The sequence below is a fragment of the Tursiops truncatus genome, chromosome 3 (assembly GCF_011762595.2).
Source record: "Tursiops truncatus isolate mTurTru1 chromosome 3, mTurTru1.mat.Y, whole genome shotgun sequence".
In the NCBI taxonomy this organism is placed as follows: Eukaryota; Metazoa; Chordata; class Mammalia; order Artiodactyla; family Delphinidae; genus Tursiops; species Tursiops truncatus.
This window is the reverse complement of record NC_047036.1, coordinates 153,920,263-153,939,470: the sequence shown is the minus strand read 5'-3', so window position 1 is coordinate 153,939,470 and position 19,208 is coordinate 153,920,263. Positions and strand designations below refer to the sequence as shown.

Genomic DNA, 19,208 nt, shown 5'->3' with positions numbered 1-19,208 from the left:
GATCTGTTTGATAGTCATGTTTATTGTTGGTTCTTGGTAGTTCCCATAAGTCATCCTTAGTCCTACTATTTAAAAGAAACTTGGGGAGCCCTGTTTCCAGTGGCACAGAGATCAAGTGGAGAAGGGCTCACTTAACAAATATGTCTACATTAGTAACACATTAGTTTCAATTCACAGATGGTCATCAAAGTCCTCTCCGGTTTTAAAGAGGTCATATAGTCGCAGGAGTGAAGAAGGCTCCTGCATCCCTTTGACCAAGGCCCCACCCTCTGCCCAAGGGCCTGTGCCCCCTGACTGCTCGGGGGTCTTTCCGCAGAGCCTCTTGGGCCCAGGCGTGGGAGTGTGTGTAGCCTGAGGAAGCTGGAGTGCACCAAGGGTCCTGCAGAGGCCTTCCCTTGGGGTCTGGGTCCTGGGGGTCCCCTGCTCAGTCCGTGCTGCTCGAGCTGGCCTGGGGCCTCTTTGCAGGGGGGTCAGGGGCTCCGTGTCCAAATGTGAGCTGTTTCCAAGTGGCGGAAGAAATTGTTCCCACTTAGGAGACACGGTCCTGACCTGCTGGGCAGGACACGGTGGTTCCCCCGGAGGAACGACGAGCTCCCTGGTGTCCCAGTCCTCACGACTGCTTCCTTCTTTGACCTTCCCTGTCAGGCCAGTGTGGTCCTGAGGTGGAAACACAAGATGATGGCCATGTTCTCCATTCAGAAGAATGCCCAGCAGGCTCAAGGGACAAGGAGAGGAGGTCCTGTGCCTGTACTAGTCCTTGACTATACCTCTGGGTGCTGACACTTTCTGCTCTGTGCTGTCTACTATTCTGTAGCCTGGCAGGCTAGGGACATGTCTTGATTTTGAGGTTTAGCAAAGCACAGCAAATAAATGCCCTCTCCGTCACTCCAAATCCTCTGCCAAATTCCATGACCAGGCTTCCCAAAAAAGGAAGATATTCTATAATCAGGGTATGTCATGGGGACCTTAGCATCAGGTGAGGGAGTGCCTGAGGGGTGCAAGCAGGAAGGGCCCTAGAGACCACCTGGAAAGACCATGTGCTTATTGCCAGGCAGCTGGGAAGGTCTCTCTAGAACGATGTTCAGGGTTTTGAAGCTGTACAAGGGGCTGCACAGAATACCCCAGGGGACATGACAGTGACAGAGGCCTGGCTTCTCCCTTCTACCTCAGAAAACAAGGATGCATTGAAAATTGGGTTTCACTCCTAGAAAAATGGTACAGATGAACCGGTTTGCAGGGCAGAAACAGAGACACAGATGTAGAGAACAAATGTATAGACACCAAGTGGGGAAAGTGGCGGGGGGTGGGGTGGTGGTGTGATGAATTGGGCGATTGGGATTGACATTTATACACTGATGTGTATAAAATGGATGACTAATAAGAACCTGATGTATAAAAAAATTCTAAAATTCAAAAAAAGAGAAAAAATTGGATTTCACTGCCTACAAAGGAATTTGCAAGCAATGACAGGAGGGACCCTGCATCACCACCCCCAGGCAGTATGGAAGAGGCTCTGTGGGCAGTTGTTAGTGATTCGAGACTGCCAGCTCTGCCACTGATTTGCTGTGACCTCAACTGAACCTTCACCAGTCTTAGTTCCTCACCTTCAAAACAAAACAGGCTTGTGGTAAGAATTAGTGCATAAAAAATGTTTAGCCCTGGGACTGGTACATCAGTAACTGTCACACTCATTATAATTTAGAGATTCAGGGCCACATCCTTACCTGGGGGTCACATAGCTAGTTAGTAGCAACACCAGAGTTTGATCACTGCCTCTTGGCTTTGGACGGGCACTCTCCACTACTGTCTGAAGCTGGCCAGGACGACCCTGGGGCATGGCAGTGACAAATGCCTGGCAGAGTTCCTCTGCCTGGGTGCCTGTGGCATAAAGCAAAACCTGCATTCTGCGGCCTGGAAGGTCTAGGTTTGAAGCATCAGGAACAAGAGCAGGTCCTAGGTGAAGAGAGTGCCTCAAATGCACAAGAACTCACCTGGATAAATGAAGGTGACAGTTCCTCAGAAACCCAGGGCAGGTCCCAGGCTGAACAGTCTGACAAAGACCCGGTACTCCATGCAGAATGAAGGGAACGGTCCTGATGCAGAAAAGCCCTACTGGTCAACCTTGATTGCCTCCAAGGCATCAAGCTGCCCTTTTGACCCCGAGTTAACGTCAGTGACAGGAGGAGCGTGGCAGGGAAACAGTGCAGGCCAGAGAAAGGAGTTGGCTTAAGACACAGAAAACAAGACACCCATGTGGGAAGTTGGGCTTTTACGGGATGTAAGTGTGATACTTTAATTGTCCACAAAACAATTTAAAAATCCTGTGTCTGCTCAATGGCCACTGGGACACTGTCCTCAATCACTGACCTTCAGGGACTTCAAGGTGACCTCACAGTTTCTGGAGTCCTGGATATTAGGGCTGCATGGAGGCTGGACTGTGCTCTGGCTCCATTTCCTGGCAGAGGAAAAGTGCTGTCAAGAATCCAGTCTTTCTTGTAATTACAATGGAAAAGAATCTCTCTCTCTCTCTCTCTCTCTCTCTCTCTCTCTCTCTCTCTATATAAACGGAATCACTTTGCTGTACACCTGAAACTAACACAACATTGTAAATCAACTATATTTCAATAAAAATTAAAAAAAAAAAGAACCCAGTTCTACCATTGAACAGTGACCCTTAGTCTGACTTGGTGGTCACCTGGTCTGACACCTAGCACAGGTGGGGACCTTGCCATCCCTTATAGCTTCCCAACTGGCTGCTCAGCTTCTGTCCCACTGCCAACAACAGGTTGTCTAATGACATCTAAGGCAGTCCATTTCTCTGCTCTATACCTTGTAGTTGCTAGAAAGTTCTTATTCTGAACTGGAATCTACCTCCCAATAGCATCTGCCCTAGAAGAGCCATCCTAATCTAGATGAGGCAGTCTCTCAGAAAACTCACTGAGGGACTTCCCTGGTGGTCCAGTGGTAAAGAATCCGCCTTCCAATGCAGGGGACACGGGAATTAGGACCCCATGTGCCATGGGGCAAGTAGGCCCGCACGCCACAAGTACTGAGCTCACACGCCACAAACTACAGAGCCCATGCACTCTGGAACCCGCATGCCACAACTACAGAGACCACACACCCTGGAGCCTGCGCGCCACAACTACAGAGAGAAAACCTGCATGCTGCAAATAAAGAAGAGAAAACCCACATGCCACAACTAGAGAGAAGCCTGTGCACCACAATGAAGGGCCCGGGTGCCACAGTGAAAGATCCTGCATGCCTCAGTGAAGATCCCGAGTGCTGCAACCAAGACCCGATGCAGCCAAAAATAAATAAATAAATCTTTAAAAAAAAAAAAAAAAAAAAAAAAAGCTCACTGAAATGCAGATTAAGACTGGAGAAGAGACCCATGAAAGTCAGGTCTTTCCTGCTGATAGCTAAAGGTTCCCAGGCCTGTCGGCTTCTCTGGCCCCACTTCACTTTCTCAACCTTGCCCTTAAGTTCTTCCCTGAGGTCAGTGCAGTCTAAAAGTTCAGAATTAAGTGAGCATCATAAAAGGCACCCCCACTGGAATCCTGCCTAGCCCTCACCTCTGCACTGGCTGCACCTGGTACCTGGCCACGCCAGAGGGCCTGCGGTGATGGCGCCTGCTGGCTCACATCCCTCAGGCTTCCTGCTGACCACAGGAAGCTGCTCGTCAGTACCCCCAACCGTAGGTCAGCAAGGTGGGCATGGGTGAGGGCTGGATTAGCTACTAGCTTGGCACCTTTTTCTAGGCAGGCCTGTACTGAAGGGAGGGTCTGGCTTCTCTCTCTTGGATGAGGGCTGTCTGATGAAACACACTCCTCCTTCTTCCAGCTGTTCTTTGGAGTCCCTTTCCAGATACTTCAGCCAGCGGTTCTTTGAGGGCTGGAGTTTTTCCTACAGGATTGGGAAGTAAGTTTATTCTCAGAGTTGGAAAGCAGACACCTTTACTGAAAATCTCCAGTGCAACTCTGAGGCCTAAGGGCCTCAGGACCCATGTCTACACCGTCACCAGCAAAGGAATTTGATTGGAAGGTAATGGGAGACAGATATCTTGACTGGAGCACACTGGCACACACTTTGGGAAAGCTGCAGGTCACAAGAACTTTACCAAGAACTTTGCAAATGTCCACACTCCCTGGCCCAGTAGTTACAAATGAAGACAAAGGCATAAAGATGTTCAAAGTGTTACAAATAATAGCAAATATTTAGAGTAGCAAAAGTTTGCGAACATCCTAAATGCCCAATAAGAAGGGAATAAATATTGCCATATCCACTATATTCTGTAGGTACTTTTTAGAAATGAAAAGAATTGAAAGCTATATAGCAACATAGAAGATATGATGTAAGTGAAAATTCCAGGATGCAAACAAGTGTTTCTTACAGAAGGAATGATGAAAGATTAAGTCTGTAAGTAAAGAAACTGGAAGTATAGACCCAAATATGCAAGAGCTGATGTGTTAGTGTGCTTACGAGCATCTCCCCTATTTATTGATATAATAAAAATATGAAGAGCACCTGGAAAGCGGGCGTTGCCAGTGTGATTCTGTGAGCAGAGGTGGGCCTCTGCCAGGGAGCCTGTCAGTTGTTCCCACTCCCCCCGTCCCTGGCAGGACACAGTGTTCCACGTACCCATGGCATCTTGGATGTACCAATGGCGTCACCTACCCAGTCACTCAAGCTCTTACATGCACTGCCCATCCAAACACTGTTTGAGTACCTACTTTAACCAGGCCCTGGGAATGAACAACTGGATGTGAGCCCTGCTGTGGGGCTCAGTCTGGAGAAAGGGAACATGGAAACCCAGGCACTTTACAACAGCATGCCTTCCCTACCACAAGTGTGCTGAGAGTGCTGTGGGACAAGGGGAGAAGCACAAGGAGGTGAAGTTCAAGCTAAGTTCAGAAGAATTCACCAAGCAGCAAGAAGAAAAAGCTCTTTTCACAGTATTGTAATTATTTTACACTGCTGCCTCCACACATATGAAAGGGACAGGTTTATTCATTTTTGAGTTCCCTGTAGCTTTAAGCCAAGTGCTCATCATTCGGTAACATCAACAAGCGTCTGCTGAAGAAATGAGGAATGAATGAATAAATGGAACCCCCCTCTGTGACAGAGCCGGCTCAGGCATCTGGGCCGAGATGGTGCTGCTGGCTTACCTGTAGGATTGCAGGCACAGCCTGCCGAGGACGTGCATTTTCCTCCTCATCGGCATTTATGGATTCTTCCAGAGACCTTAGGGAAAGATTGTACAGTTGTCTTTTGTAAAATGACCAGGAAGATGAAGGACAATGAAGATGGGAACAGCAAGATGCACGAACTTGATGTTGATATCAAAGCCTGTTTAGGGGAACTTAGAACTTATCTCTGTTGTTTTGATGTGATTTGGTAATCTTCCAGCAGTTCAGCAGGCAGAGGGACCATCTGTTACTTGGAGCAAGAGGAAAAGTGACACAGGGCAGAAGTGGCACTCTTAACCCAGAGGACCAGAGTTTGCATCATGGCTTTGCCAATGACTGGCTGTCACTGACTGTGATTCTGGGTATATCACTGTATCCCAGTTTCCTTATTTACAAATGGGGATAATATTGCAAGGGTCACTGTGAAGATAAATAAGACAATACGTGTGCATGTGCCCTGCTCAGTGCCTGAACACAGAGACTAATGTCAGCTGAACTCTGATAGCACAGAGTCCCTCCCAATAGCAATGGAGATGTCCCCATTGCATAGGGTCATATGAGTGTCTTTACAGTTGTATTATATCTCAACCACTACAAAAGGCGGCATTTTACTGAGCTTGATGTGTCATAGACTTCATCCAGCCTCCCAGGGACAGCAGGGCTCTTTTACCACATAAAGCAGAGTGAGCAGCTGGAACCTTTGCAGCCTCGAGTAGGGCTGGATGGCCAGTGAAAACATTCATAGTGCAAGGACTGAAGGTTAGCGCCAAAGCCACATCCACCCATGTCAGACAGGGTTGTTACATCACACGATCAGATTGGAGCTCTCTCTAGAGAACTACAATGAGAACCCCAACTCTACCAAATGTGGGCACCTCTACTTCAGTTTCTTCCTCTGTAAACAGAAGCCAATTATCCTCACAGGGTGATGAGGAAGATGAAATAAGATCACACATATGAACTGCCTACTGTGCCACATGGTCAATACTCCAATGTCCAGTTGAGCAGTGTCCTACCAGCTACTAGCCAGAACTCTGCTCACCGTACTATGATTCAGGAACTCAACTCCATCAACTCCAGAACATCTCTAAGCAATATGAAGGTTAATGGTCTGTCTTCTCGCTTCTATGTTACCCCTGAGAAGCTGGGTGTCTACTGTTCTTGTGTAGGGGATCTCTCTTCTCTCCAGCTACTTTTCAACTCTTCCCTTTATCTTCCATGTTCTGCAATTTCATTATGTTGTTGTGTCTAAGGGCAGATTTTTTTTGTCTTTTAAAATTAACTTATTGAGGTATAATTTATAATTAATATACACTAAAATGTAACAATTTAAGTGTACAATTAGATGAGTTAGGTAAATTTTATCTTTGAATCTATTACTCCCATCAAGATATAGAAAAATAATTTACTGAGATATAATTAGCAAGATATAGAAAATTGTCATCACCCCAAGGTTCCCTTATATGCCTTTGTAGGTGATTCCCCCTCCCCAGAATACCACTCATCCCTATAGTATGTGGTCTTTTGTGTCTGATTTCTTTCACTTAGCAATGTTTTTGAGGTTTGCCCATGTTGTTTTTGTTGCTGAGTAGTATTCTATTGTATGGAAATACCACTATTTGTTTATTCACTTGCCTTTTTTTTCATCCTTCATTGAATCTATTTATTTATTTTTGGCTGTGTCGGGTCTCAGTTGTGGCACGTGGGCTTCTCTCTAGTTGTGGTGTGCGTGTTTTCTCTTCTCTAGCTGTGGTGTGCGGGTTCAAGGGCATGTGGGTTCTGTAGTTTGCAGCACACAGGCTCTCTAGTTGAGACGTGTGAGCTCAGTAGTTGTGGTGCACAGGCTCAGCTGTCCCACGGCATGTGGGATCTTAGTTCCCTGACCAGGGATCGAACCCATGTCCCCTGCATAAGGCGGATTCTTTACCACTGGACCACCAGGGAAGTCCCTTCATTTGCCTTCTGATGTTATCTATATATCTAGTCTTTCACCAAAATCACACTATCATCTTGATTGCTGTAGTGTTATAGTGAATCTTGAAATCAGGCTGTAGAAGTCCTCCAGTTTTGTTCTTTATCAGCATTGTTTTGGCAATTGCATTTCTATATAAATCTTAGGATCAGTTTGTCAATTTCTTAAAAAAAAAACAAAACTGCTGGAATTTTGATTGGAACCTAATGGCAGACTCTACAGATCAATTTAGGATGAACTGACATCTTAACAATATTGAGTTTTCCAATCCATGAACGTGTCATATTTTTTCATTTAGATCTTCTTTAATTTCTCTCAGCAATGTTTTATCGTTTTTACTGAAAATTTCTTGCACATTTTTGGGTTATGTTTATCCCTATGTATTTTATTTCATTTTATTATTTTTTTATTTTTTATTTCTTTTGCGGTATGCGGGCCTCTCACTGTTGTGGCCTCTCCCATTGCGGAGCACAGGCTCCGGACATGCAGGCTCAGCGGCCATGGCTCACGGGCCCAGCCGCTCCGCGGCATGTGGTATCTTCCTGGACCGGGGCACGAACCTGTGTCCCCTGCATTGGCAGGTGGACTCTCAACCACTGCGCCACCAGGGAAGCCCCTTTATTTTTTGATGGTATTATAAATGGTATTTGATTTTTAAAATTATTTTCCAACTGTTCACTGCATTTATATAAAAATAAAATTTAGTTTTGTATGTTGACCATGTATCCTTGTGATCTTACTAAATTAACTTATTAGTTCTAGTAGCTTTTGTATAGATAGGCTCATTAGGATTTCCTACATACACAATGTTTTCATCTAGTTTGGGATTTACTGTGTTTCCTTAATCTAAGAATGTAAGCCCTTTGATTTTGGAAAATGTTCTGTTCATTTCCCTGCAAATATTGCCTTTGTCCCCTTCTCTTTATTATCTCCTGCTGGAACTCTTCTCTGTATCCTTCATGTCTCTGAACTTATATTTTCCACCTTTTTGTCTTTCTCTGCTGCACTGTTGATTAATTTCTTCAGATTGGTCTTCCATTTCACTAATTCTCTCTTCAGTTGCACTTGATCTGTTTAATGGTCCACTAAACTTTTAATTTCAATGACTATACTTTTCATTTCTACAAACTTTTTGGTTTTTTTAAAAAACTAGTTATTTTTTAAAGTCTCTTGCTCCTCATATTAGCAACCCCCCTCTTTTAATTTCATTAAATATATTAAACATGAAATATTATGTATTCTGAACTCTTTTTGGGTCTGACTTTTCTGTCATTTCTGCTGTCTTTTGCTCATGGTGACATACTTCCTTAAGTTAAATGATTTTTAACTTTGGGTATATGCTCCTTGGAACTTTATATGTAGGAATTCTTTGATACCTGGGTTGAAGATGTATTGCTCCAAAAAGGAGCTGCATTTACCTCTGTTCCTGGTACAATTTAAAAATAAGTTCTCAGCTTGAGACTTTTCACACAGCATGTGTAAAAGGCTTAAAGGCCATGTGACAGATTCCTTGTGCTTATAAAATCCTGGAGCAGTATTTCCCTTCTTCAGTCAGTGCCAAGGTCAACACAGGCTGGGTCCCTGCTATGGAGGGGGTGCATTTCTAGTTCATTTGAATGCTGAGGGTGTAGTCCTTTGGGGACTCAGCTTTATGTGGTGGTCTCCTATGGACCTTCCCACAGTAAACAGACCCTCGGCTTTGTCTTTGTCTCCTGCTTCCCTCCCAGATGCATGGAAGCTGAAGGGCAACAGGTTTCAATCGCCTCAGCAGCCCAGCTGCTTATTCTCTGGATTTTGGCTTTTGCTTCATTTTTGGCCTCTGATGGTTACTTACCTTCTTGTCATCTCTTCAGTGCACTTAAAATATTGTGGCTGGGGGCTTCCCTGGTGGCGCAGTGGCTGAGAGTCCGCCTGCTGATGCAGGGGACACAGGTTTGTGCCCCGGTCTGGGAGGATCCCACATGCTGCGGAGCGGCTGGGCCCGTGAGCCATGGCCGCTGAGCCTGCGCGTCTGGAGCCTGTGCTCCGCAACAGGAGAGGCCACAAGAGTGAGAGGCCTGCGTACCGCAAAAAAAACAAAAAACAAAAAAACCCCCAAAAAACTGTGGCTGGCATTTTAAATTAATTTCAGTGGGAAGATTGTTCAATATCTAATTGCCATATTGTAAGACATGGAACTCTAAGGGATTTCTCCGTCATAGACTTCCACCATCCACTCAAGATAAAAACAGGGCAAGATAACCATGCCTCCCTCAAACTACTATACCTGAGTGACATCTCTGAAATCTGTCCCTGCAGCAGATTTAATTTTTGGACATGGTGTCTACAGTCAGCACCAGAGCCCTCACCGTAAGCCTGAGAAACAAACAAACAAACAAAAATATCAAGTTTAAAAAGTGTTGATAGAATGCTGAGAAATAGATCCATTAGAGCTGCAACCCAGGGAGGATAAAACTGTACTTCGCAAGGCCCAAAGCACCATGCAGGAACCCAAATAATGATTGCTGTTTCTGCAGTGATTTACAAACTAACAGTCTCAGGGACTAATAGTTTCAGTCTATCTGGCTGCCCACCATCACCCTGAACTTTATATATCAAAGCTAAACTCAACCCAAAATCCCACACAAATTGGTTAATGAACATAAGAAATTCAGAAGAGAAGTAATGCAAATTGCCAATAAACATATGAAATGATACACCTCACTCACTCATAATCAAAAGAATATAAAATAGATGAGATACATTTTTTCACTTAGCAGTCACTCATTTGTTCAATAAATATTTATTAAGCACCTATTATGTGCCAGGCCCTGAACTAGGTAAGGACAACACAATACAGGAATGGACAAACACTACTGTCATTACGGAGCTCACACTGTAGTGAGAATAGACAGATAGTAAGCACATAAGTCACCTATATGGCCATCAGATGGTGAGAAGTGCTTCTGAGGAAAGTAAGGCAATGAAGCGGGGTGGGGCAGAGTGTGGACACAGTAGACAATTTTATATGTGTGTTCAAGAAGTCAAGGAGTGGATCACTGAGAGGGTGACATCTGAGCACAAAATAGGAAGATAGGCAGAAACAAGCCATGTAGATATATAGGGGAAGAACATTCAGCAGAAGCAATGAAACGGAAAGGAGTGCAAAGACCCTGAGCCTGGCATTTTGGAGGAACGGTGAGGAGGCCAAGTGGCTGGAGCTGAATGGCCTAGGGAGAAGATGGTAGGAGATGAGGTTTGAGAGTGTAGGCCCCGTTACAGGCAGAGTCAGCCTTATAGGCATGAGATCTGCTCTGCTGTCTCCATCTTGAAATTCTTAATAATCATTGAACTTGTATTGTGTAAGTAAAGTCTGATGATATAATGAAGCATGTTTGTGAGTCGTGGACACCAAATGTGTCCACTGTTTCTCGTCACTGCTTTTACATACAGCATGCCTGATGACTGAGGAGCACAGAATTGCAGTGAACTCACAAGGTGTGGGAGTTCAGTGAGACTCCAAGTTCAGACGGTGTGTACAAGTCTTTTTTTTTTCCCAAAAAGAGAACATTTATTACTTATTTTTTCCTCATTAGAACTTTCTTTACAGCAACACAAAGTAAAGTACAACAAAAGTACGTGGGGGGCAACCTCAGCCTGAGAGGCCAGGCTTTCCACTGGAATCAGAACTTGCTTCAGTTGCAGAAAGGAGGCAAGGGTATTCGAAAAAACATGAACAACCAAGGAAACGTGTCATATCTTTTCTTACTCCTGTTACCTCCCTGGAATAGCCTATGCTGAAAATAATAACACAGAAAAAAAAGTGAAAGATAGGGCAATCTTTCCCAGTTCCTTTTCCTCTCAGTATTCCTTACTCATCAGTGAGCTAAAGGTTGAGAGTATGGGTAGAATGTGCGTGTATCAAGCAGTGAAGTAAAAATAGTTAATTTTGTGCAACATCTCCACTGTTCTGGTAGGAATGAAATATGTAGGCATGTATGAGCTACAAAATACAAATTGTGCAATTCTGATGATTCTACGTATACACCAAATGCTCTTATATTATTCTGCATATGTTCCACATATGTACTAAATGCTCTTTGCATTTATAACTGGTGTTGCACAATATAAATGGTGTTGCACAATTTTAAATGTTAGTTTTTCTTGACACAGGAAGATATTAAATAGTAAATTTTAAAACCAGTAAATAAAAGACATCAGGAAAAGTCAGGAGACCATGAAAGAAAGGAAAAGCTTAATATTCTAGTACCTTTAATAGCATTTTTTTTTCCTGCTTTTGAAAAGGGGCCCCCTGCCCCAACCTGGCCCTGTCTGTAGGAGCATGAATGTTGCTCTAACCTGGAAGGTCTGACATGATCTTACATATGTTTCAGTAGGACCCTGCAGCTGTGGTGCTAAGACTGTATGGCAGAAGCAGGTGACCAGTCAGGAGGTTGCAGCAAATACTGAGGCAACTCAGACCACTGTGGTAGCAAGTGGGCACAGTCTGGGTATATCCTGAAGGTAGGGCTGACAAAATTTGCTGATGGATCAGATGAAGAGTGTAAAAGAAAAAGAGAAGTCAGGGATGAGTTCAAGGTTTTTAGCCCAAACAACTAGAAAGAGGGACTTGGCACTTAAGAGTTGGGGATGACTGTGGGAAGAGCAGGTTGGTGAGGGTAAGGTGAGGGCTTCGTTTTGGGATACAGGTTTGGGATGCCTCTTAGATATCCAGGAGAGCGGTTGGTTGGAAGCATACACAAGTTCAGGGGCAGGTCTGGGGTCTGAGATGGACATTTGAGAATTGTCAGATTGTCTCATCTCAGACGACCAAGGGAATGAGTGTAGCTAGACAAGAGGTCCAAAAACTGAGTGCCAGAGCACTCTAAGGTTTAGAAGATGAGGAGATGGGAAAAAATTAGCAAAGAGGATTGAAACCAGCTAGGAAGACAGGAGGAAAACCAGGAGCAGGATGACTAGAAGTCCAAGTGAAGACAATGCTTCAAGGAGGAGGAAGTGACAAACTCTGACAAATGCCACCAATAAGTCAAGTCACTTGAGGACTGAGAACCAACCATTATTTTTAGCAACATAGAGACCACTGCTGACTTTGACATGAGCAATTTTAGCGGACTGGTGGGGAGTGAAATCCCGTCTGGGGAAAGTTCAAGTGAGAATGGGAGGAAAGGAACTGGAGAGGGGAAAGGCAAAGTTTAAAAAGACTGATAACTGACTTATGGTTGCCAAGAGGGAGTGGGCTGGGGGAGGGATGGATTGGGAGTTTGGGATTAGCGATGCAAACTATTATATATAGAATGGATAAACAACAAGGCCCTACTGTATAGCATAGGGAACTACATTCAATATTCTGTGATAAACCATAATGGAAAAAAATATGAAAAAGGATGTGTGTGTGTGTGTGTGTGTGTGTGTGTGTGTGTGTATACGCACACACATATATGTAAATAAAAAACTGAATCACTTTGCTGTGCAACAGAAATTAGCACAACATTGTAACTCAACTATACGTCCACACAATAAATTGAAAAACAAAATTCTAAAATGACTGACAACTTATATCTGGCATAACTGGTAGGGTGCATGCTCTCCTGCATAGCAGAGACTGCTGCCTGAATACTGAAATGCATTCTCCCCTCATCTGGGAGTAGACTAGACTACATTTTCCAGTCTTCCTTGCAGTCAGGTGTGGCCATGAGACTAGGTTCTTCCCAGTGGAATGTAAGCCACTTCCAGATCCTTCCTGGGTAGCTCCTCCCTGATCTTGCTCCTTTGCGGGGCAAGAGGCAGTGGGAGACAAGCCTCAGGGAATAACAGAACCTCAAGATTACAGGTGCCTCGGTCCCCGGATGACCATACCAAGGACAGCTGTCCTGCTGATCTCAATCTCTCCCAGGAGTGTTACAAGAGCAAGAGAAACAACTTCTATTGCGTTAAGCCACCACAATTTTGGTGTCTGTTCATTACTGTGGCCTAGTCAGTCATAAGCCATATACCACTGCACAAGCATGGGGGTGCTGAGAGGAAGGCAAAGCTTCCTCAGGAATTCAGAAATACATGCTGACATCTAAAACAAGCAGAAGTCACTAGCTATGAGCCAGCCCCTGCCTTCTGAGACCCAATCTCAAGGTAGGCCTCAGCAGCTACACTTACTGACAGATGACCAAATTGTCCCCACTCCCACCCATCCCAACTGACTGGACCACTGATGGACATCTGAATCAACAGGTCAACCAGATTGTTTCTCCCAGGAGTTTATAATTGGGACTCAGCTATTCCAGTTGGTTTGAAATGAGATTCTGTGGTCTGTGAGTGGAGTATGTTACTTTGAACTGGGAACAGAGAGGAAGGGAAGGAGAGGAGATAGGGAGAGAGGGAGGAAGGTATAGGGAGAAACTGGGTGAAGGGAGGAGAAGGGAGGGAAAAGATGATGCTTGTGTTGTTGGCAGCTTTTCAGTTCTTGGGGTTGGTTCTTCAAGGGGTCAAGAATGAAGCTTCTTCCTTGGATCCCCCCAAGATACCCCATTACCTTGCCAGTACATTTTAAATTTTGCTGAAGTGTTTTTTTCCTATTATTTGCAACTAAAAGAACCTTGGTCAAAAGAATTCCTCTGATTTAACTTCTAGGAATTCGTCCTAAGGAAATAATTGGTCAAGTGAAGAAAGAGGTATTTGTAAGAAGCTTCATTGCAGAGTTGTTCATAACAATGAAAACTAAAATCAACCTAAATGCCCATCAGTGTGGGGTTTGTCACTTAACTCATTCAACAAACATTACTTGAGCAAGCACTGACTATGTGACAGGCACTGTGCTAGGTGCCAAGAGTACATCAGCAAAACATACAAAAAAGGGTATATAAGTGTCCATCAACAGATGAGTGGATAAAGAAGATATGGGGTGTATGTATGTGTGTGTGTGTGTATACACACACACACACACACACACACACACATATATATAATGGAATATTAGTCATAAAAAAGAATGAAATAATTGCCATTTGCCACAAGGATGGACCCAGAGTGTATCGTATTAAGTGAAGCAAGTCAGACAAAGACAAATATTATATGATATCACTTATATGTGGAATCTAAAAAAATAATACAAGTGAATTTATTTACAAAACAGAAAGAAACACACAGACATAGAAAATAAACTTATGGTTACCAAAAGGGGAAGAGGGAGAGAGGAATAAATTAGGAGTATGGGATTAACAGATACACACTATATAAAATAGATTAACAACAAGGATTTACTGTATAGCACAGGGAACTACATTCAATTTCTTATAATAAACTATAATGGAAAATAAGAAAAAAAATATGTATAACTGAATCACTTTGCTATACACCTGATACTAACATAATATTGTAAATCAACTATACTTCAATTTTTTTAAAAAGGGTATATAAGTAAAATAGGCAAACCCTCTCTTCCCATAGAATTTACAGTCTCAGATGGACAATACTCACATAAACATACTTGCCTATATTTCTGATCAGGGTAATGCGATTAACTAGGGGAAGCCCCAACAATGAGCACAAAGGCCCTAAGAGGGAAGCAGATTTGGATTGTTTCAAGGTCAGAAGGAAAAGCCCCTATGGCTGAAGGAGGAGAATGATGAGATGAGGCTGGAGAGGTGGCATCAAGGGCTGGAGCAGGTGAACAAGGGGCTCAATGAGGACCCTGTGATATTAGAGATCAAGTGGGTCGGTAAGTATGGACTTGAAAAGAACTGTGATGCTGGGTGAAAAAACTGGGCTAATAAGAGCATTTACAACATGCTCCCCTCAGTCCACATGCTCTTTCATCTCCTGACTACCTTCACAACCTGCCTGCCCCCTCTCACACCCCTGCATCTACCAACAGCTGTCTGCCCATCCCCAGTTAGGTCTGATTACTCAGTTATCTTCTTACAGACCCCTGTACTTTCCTCTCATTTTGCTCAGTCTAGTTTTAAATTACATGTGTGTGTTTTAGTTTCTCATCCTGTTCCACAACAGCAGATCGGTGAAGGCAATTAACAACATGGTCTTACCTTCCATTGTGTCCCATGCCTGCATACAGAAGTTACTCAGTAAATACTTACTGACTGAATAAAAAAAGGAAGGTAACTTTCCAGGCACTGCTCCATTCATTTCGCTTCCTGAAGGAAGATGATCTTAGGGAGCAGGAGCGCTATATCCAATGAACTTGAGCCAATAATGGCACACTGGGTTCCATGAGAAATATGTTTCTGCAGGGCTGGGTCCCACCTGCTTCCTGGTATGGGTATTAGACACTTTGCTGCTTGGGACTCACCCGCAAAAATGACTGCTTCTCTCCACAAGCTTTGCATGTCCATTTGAGACTCTTTTTCACCTACAATGAAATTTCAGAATTATAGCTAAAGTAATTATTTGAAACAGGTGGAACTAGATCAGAAATAATAAAGAGATCAGTGGAAAAGAATAAAGAGTCCAGAAACAAACCAATACATGTATGAAAATTTAGTATATTATAAAGGTGAAAAAAGAAGAGACTATTTAATAAGCGCTTCTGGAAAACTGGCTATCCATATGAAACGAAATCAAATTAGATCTCTACTATATGTGATTCTCAAAAAAAATTCCATGACATTTCAATTCTTGATAAATCTGACTAGATGGATTCTCTCTTAACATAATAAAATGCCTTACATCTAGCTCTAAAGCTGCAGAATCACCACCAGCATTCCCATGAAAGTCAAGAACAAGTCAAGGATCTGCACTATTATTTACCATTTTTTTCTGGATGTACTAACTGGTGGAATTGGAAAAGAGAACATAGCAAGAGGTATGAAAATGGAAAGGAAAAAAAAAACTATCCTTATTTATGGATGATATGATTTATTTCTTTAAAACTCAAGATAACTAAATGAAAAACTGCTAAAACCAGTAAGACAATCTAATATAGGGGCTAGGCAGAAAATTAATATATCTTCAAAAATTAATATAGCTTATAAGCAAACATCTACTTAGAAGAGATAATTAAAGAAATAAATCCATTTGTAAAGGCAACAAAGAAAATGTTATCAAGGGGCACCAAAACTGTTTTAAGAGATGGAATAAAATGCCATGCTTAACATCACAAAGATGTCTCGGTTGATTCATAAAAATTAACATGATTAATATGATCCTAATACAAAAACCATCAGGGCTTTTGGGGAAGTACCTAAAAGGATTCTAAGGAGGACAAGCAGCATCTACTACAAATTTAAGTGGGTATATCCTAAGATTCTACTTCTCAGCATCTACCTTCGAACACCATAAAAATACTGTGTCTCTTCTACAGGTACATATGCAAGTAAGAAATGCATTAAAAAAATAATAAAAGCTCTGGAAGGACACACAGTAACTGGCTAGCTCTGGGGAATGAAGATACAGAATTCAGAAGCTGTTGAAATTAAATGAGATGTGTGAAACTGCCTGATACACAGCCGACTTGGAATTAAACTGTTAACCCTCTTTTCCCACTTGGCTTCAAATCACTTTTCAGAGTTGAAAATGACCATGAGAACACGAACTACATTATATATATAATAATTTAAAAGTGGAAATGATTCCCATTTATTCTCAACTCCTAGAACCAAAAAAATGAAGTAAGTAAAAAGTTTCTAAGCCCCTAAAATGACCCTTACAAAGTCACAGCGTGCATACCCAGCCTCTTACTGGCTTTTAAACATACATTTTGTATGCAATTTGATGCTACCCTTCTTCAGGGCACAGCAGATTAGCAGGGGACTACCAGAAGCGGATACAATGACAACCTTGACGGCATCAAGCAGGGAGACAGAACGTGATTCAGGAAAGAACAGGTTAAGTGACATACCCTATTTTACGTTTTGAGTCAGGGAAGCATTACGTTTTAGAAACTTCGATTATCCTGTTTAAAGGCGCGAGATTATTCACACTCTGAATAGGCGTCGAGGCCCTCACTACGGGCAGAGCCAAAGAGTGCCAGCAGGGGTGCCCAGTCGTGCCTGAGTTTTTAAAACTATCATTTCACTTGCACTTAAATGAAGAAGGAGCCATTTTGGGGGCTAGGCTCTGCATAAAGGAGGCTATCCTCTACCCTCAACCTGGTGTGCCCGACCACCGGCCAGATAGAATTCACGAGGCCGCCTCGGCAGAAACCATTGGCTGGTTTCTGCGAATCTTACAACCACCAAGCAAAAAACGAAAAAAGCCCAGAACAACGTTATCGAGAAGCGACATCAATAAAACCTGGTTCTCAGGACAGACATCGTCATTTGTCCGGGACCCAGACACACCCCGCAACCGCACGAGACGGCGCCCAGCCTGGGGGAGGAGGTCTGGCCCCCCAGCGACCCCACCTCGTCCTGCCCGCCATCCCCGTGCTCTGAGGAGGAGGAGGAGGCCCCACCTGGTGCGCCTGGAAGAGGCGGCAGCAGGAGCACCGCAACACCCAAACCTGTTGCGGAGGCGCCATTGCGACGGCTATCGCCGCCGCGCGTGCGCCGCGTTACCCTGTCCGCCCTGGCTCCGCCCACTTCAGGCGCTCGGGACCCTCTGGCCTCAGGCACCGCCCCTGGAGAGCGTGCGCCCTGCACTCCCGCCCACTCGAGCTTCGCCCCTAAAGCGCACTTGGGCCATCGGAAAGCTCAGCGTTAGTTGGCTGTCAGCTGGGACCCCGGGCGACCTCAGGACTCGGGCCGTATCACTGCTGCCGAGTCGGGCGTTGTTTGGGCTTTGCGTCCGTCAGGTCACTGGTTGTCTGTCTCAGCCCGAAGCAGTTCCCGCCTCTATCTAAACCAGCGTTTCTGCCTGCGCTCCCTGGGAAGATTGAAGTTGCAAGGGCTGGGTCTCCAGCCACCGCTGGGGGTCCGGCCTTTGCTGGCACAGTTTCTTCTGCTTCTTCAAGTCGGGGAGAGGGAGCCGGAGGGCGCCTCCCTGCTCGGGCCCACTCCCTGGGGTCCACGGTAGGCATTTTCAGGACCTCTGGTCAGAGGTGGTTAGTTAACGTTTGAGCCGGAGCACCGAGAATCCTGGGAAAATAGGCAGTTCACCAACCCTACACTTCTCAGAGAGGGAAACGGAGACGCCTGGCGGTTGAAAATGAAATCAGTCCTTACTGCAGTCCCGAGGAAGACCCACTCTAAAAGGTGGAGCCCAAGTCCCAGTCTGGGCATAGAGGAAAAATATTGCACCCCTCATGTCCCAACCTCACCTTAACGCCAGCCCGCCAAGACATTCCCACGTGCCTGACAACATAAATAATCTTGTTAAAAGAAAATTTAAAACGCCCAATCCTGACAAGGATGCTGACAGAACGGTAAAAGGAAAAAACAATCTGGCAGTTATCGCTATCTTAATAATCTGAATCACGCAGATTTATTGTTTATGCAGTAGTGTTAACTGAAGTATAACAGGAAAAAATGGAAATAAGTATTCTAAAGAATGGACCATTATGCAGGTCCATTACAAAGAGTTTGGAGTGAAAATGCTGGCATGTGTATTGTTGGGAAGCAAGGAGGTTACAAAGTGTACATGATATCAGTTAGGTAAAACCAGGCATTATTTATTTCCAGATGTGCACGGGCAAGGGTTATAAATGGTTTAAAATTTTTAATATTTTCCAAATTTTGCACAACAGCATATATTAGAAAAAAACAAATTAATTTAAAAAATTATGTTTGAGACTGAATATGCAGAGTGACCAGACTCCCTCATCACCCCCCAAACCACAACTTCTGCAGCAGTCAGGACTTGGGCAATGACTGCCAGTTGCCCTCCTTTTTGCACCTCCCCACTTCATCTCAGGACCAACCAAGAGAATGCCAATTATGCTCCCCAAACCAATTACAGAAAACATCCTGCTTCAGGTTAGCCAGCCTGTTTCCCCACTAGCAGCCTCTAATCAGAGCACACCTGAAGCCTTCCCTTGCTTTCACCATAAGGCCTTCCCACTCTTCTGACTACATTTTAGTCTCTGCCAAACGCAAGTAATGGTGGCTGACTTCTATAGCAAGCTCTGGATAAATGGTCCCTGTTCTCATTTGGGTGGTTTT

The 19,208-nt window shown here is 44.1% G+C and overlaps 1 protein-coding gene across 5 annotated transcripts; it reads right to left on the bottom strand.

Annotated features, from left to right (window-relative positions):
- Positions 1–2: 2 nt before the first annotated feature.
- Positions 3–18,116, bottom strand: MRNIP (MRN complex interacting protein). Of its 5 annotated transcripts, none has more exons than XM_019937428.3 (8): positions 17,785–18,116; positions 15,461–15,520; positions 9,428–9,516; positions 5,169–5,244; positions 3,752–3,906; positions 2,368–2,455; positions 1,992–2,093; positions 3–657 (listed from the first exon to the last, which is right to left on the bottom strand). In XM_019937428.3, exons 1-8 carry the CDS (start codon positions 17,791–17,793, stop codon positions 172–174), a joined length of 1,065 nt encoding a protein of 354 aa, XP_019792987.2. In that variant the 5' UTR covers positions 17,794–18,116; the 3' UTR covers positions 3–171. The 5 variants fall into 5 exon arrangements, with proteins under 5 accessions (XP_019792987.2, XP_004318106.3, XP_019792989.2 ...); XM_004318058.4 differs by lacking the exon at positions 17,785–18,116 and adding an exon at positions 17,564–17,708; XM_019937430.3 differs by lacking the exons at positions 1,992–2,093; positions 17,785–18,116 and adding an exon at positions 17,564–17,709.
- Between the last annotated feature and the right edge of the window lie 1,092 nt (positions 18,117–19,208).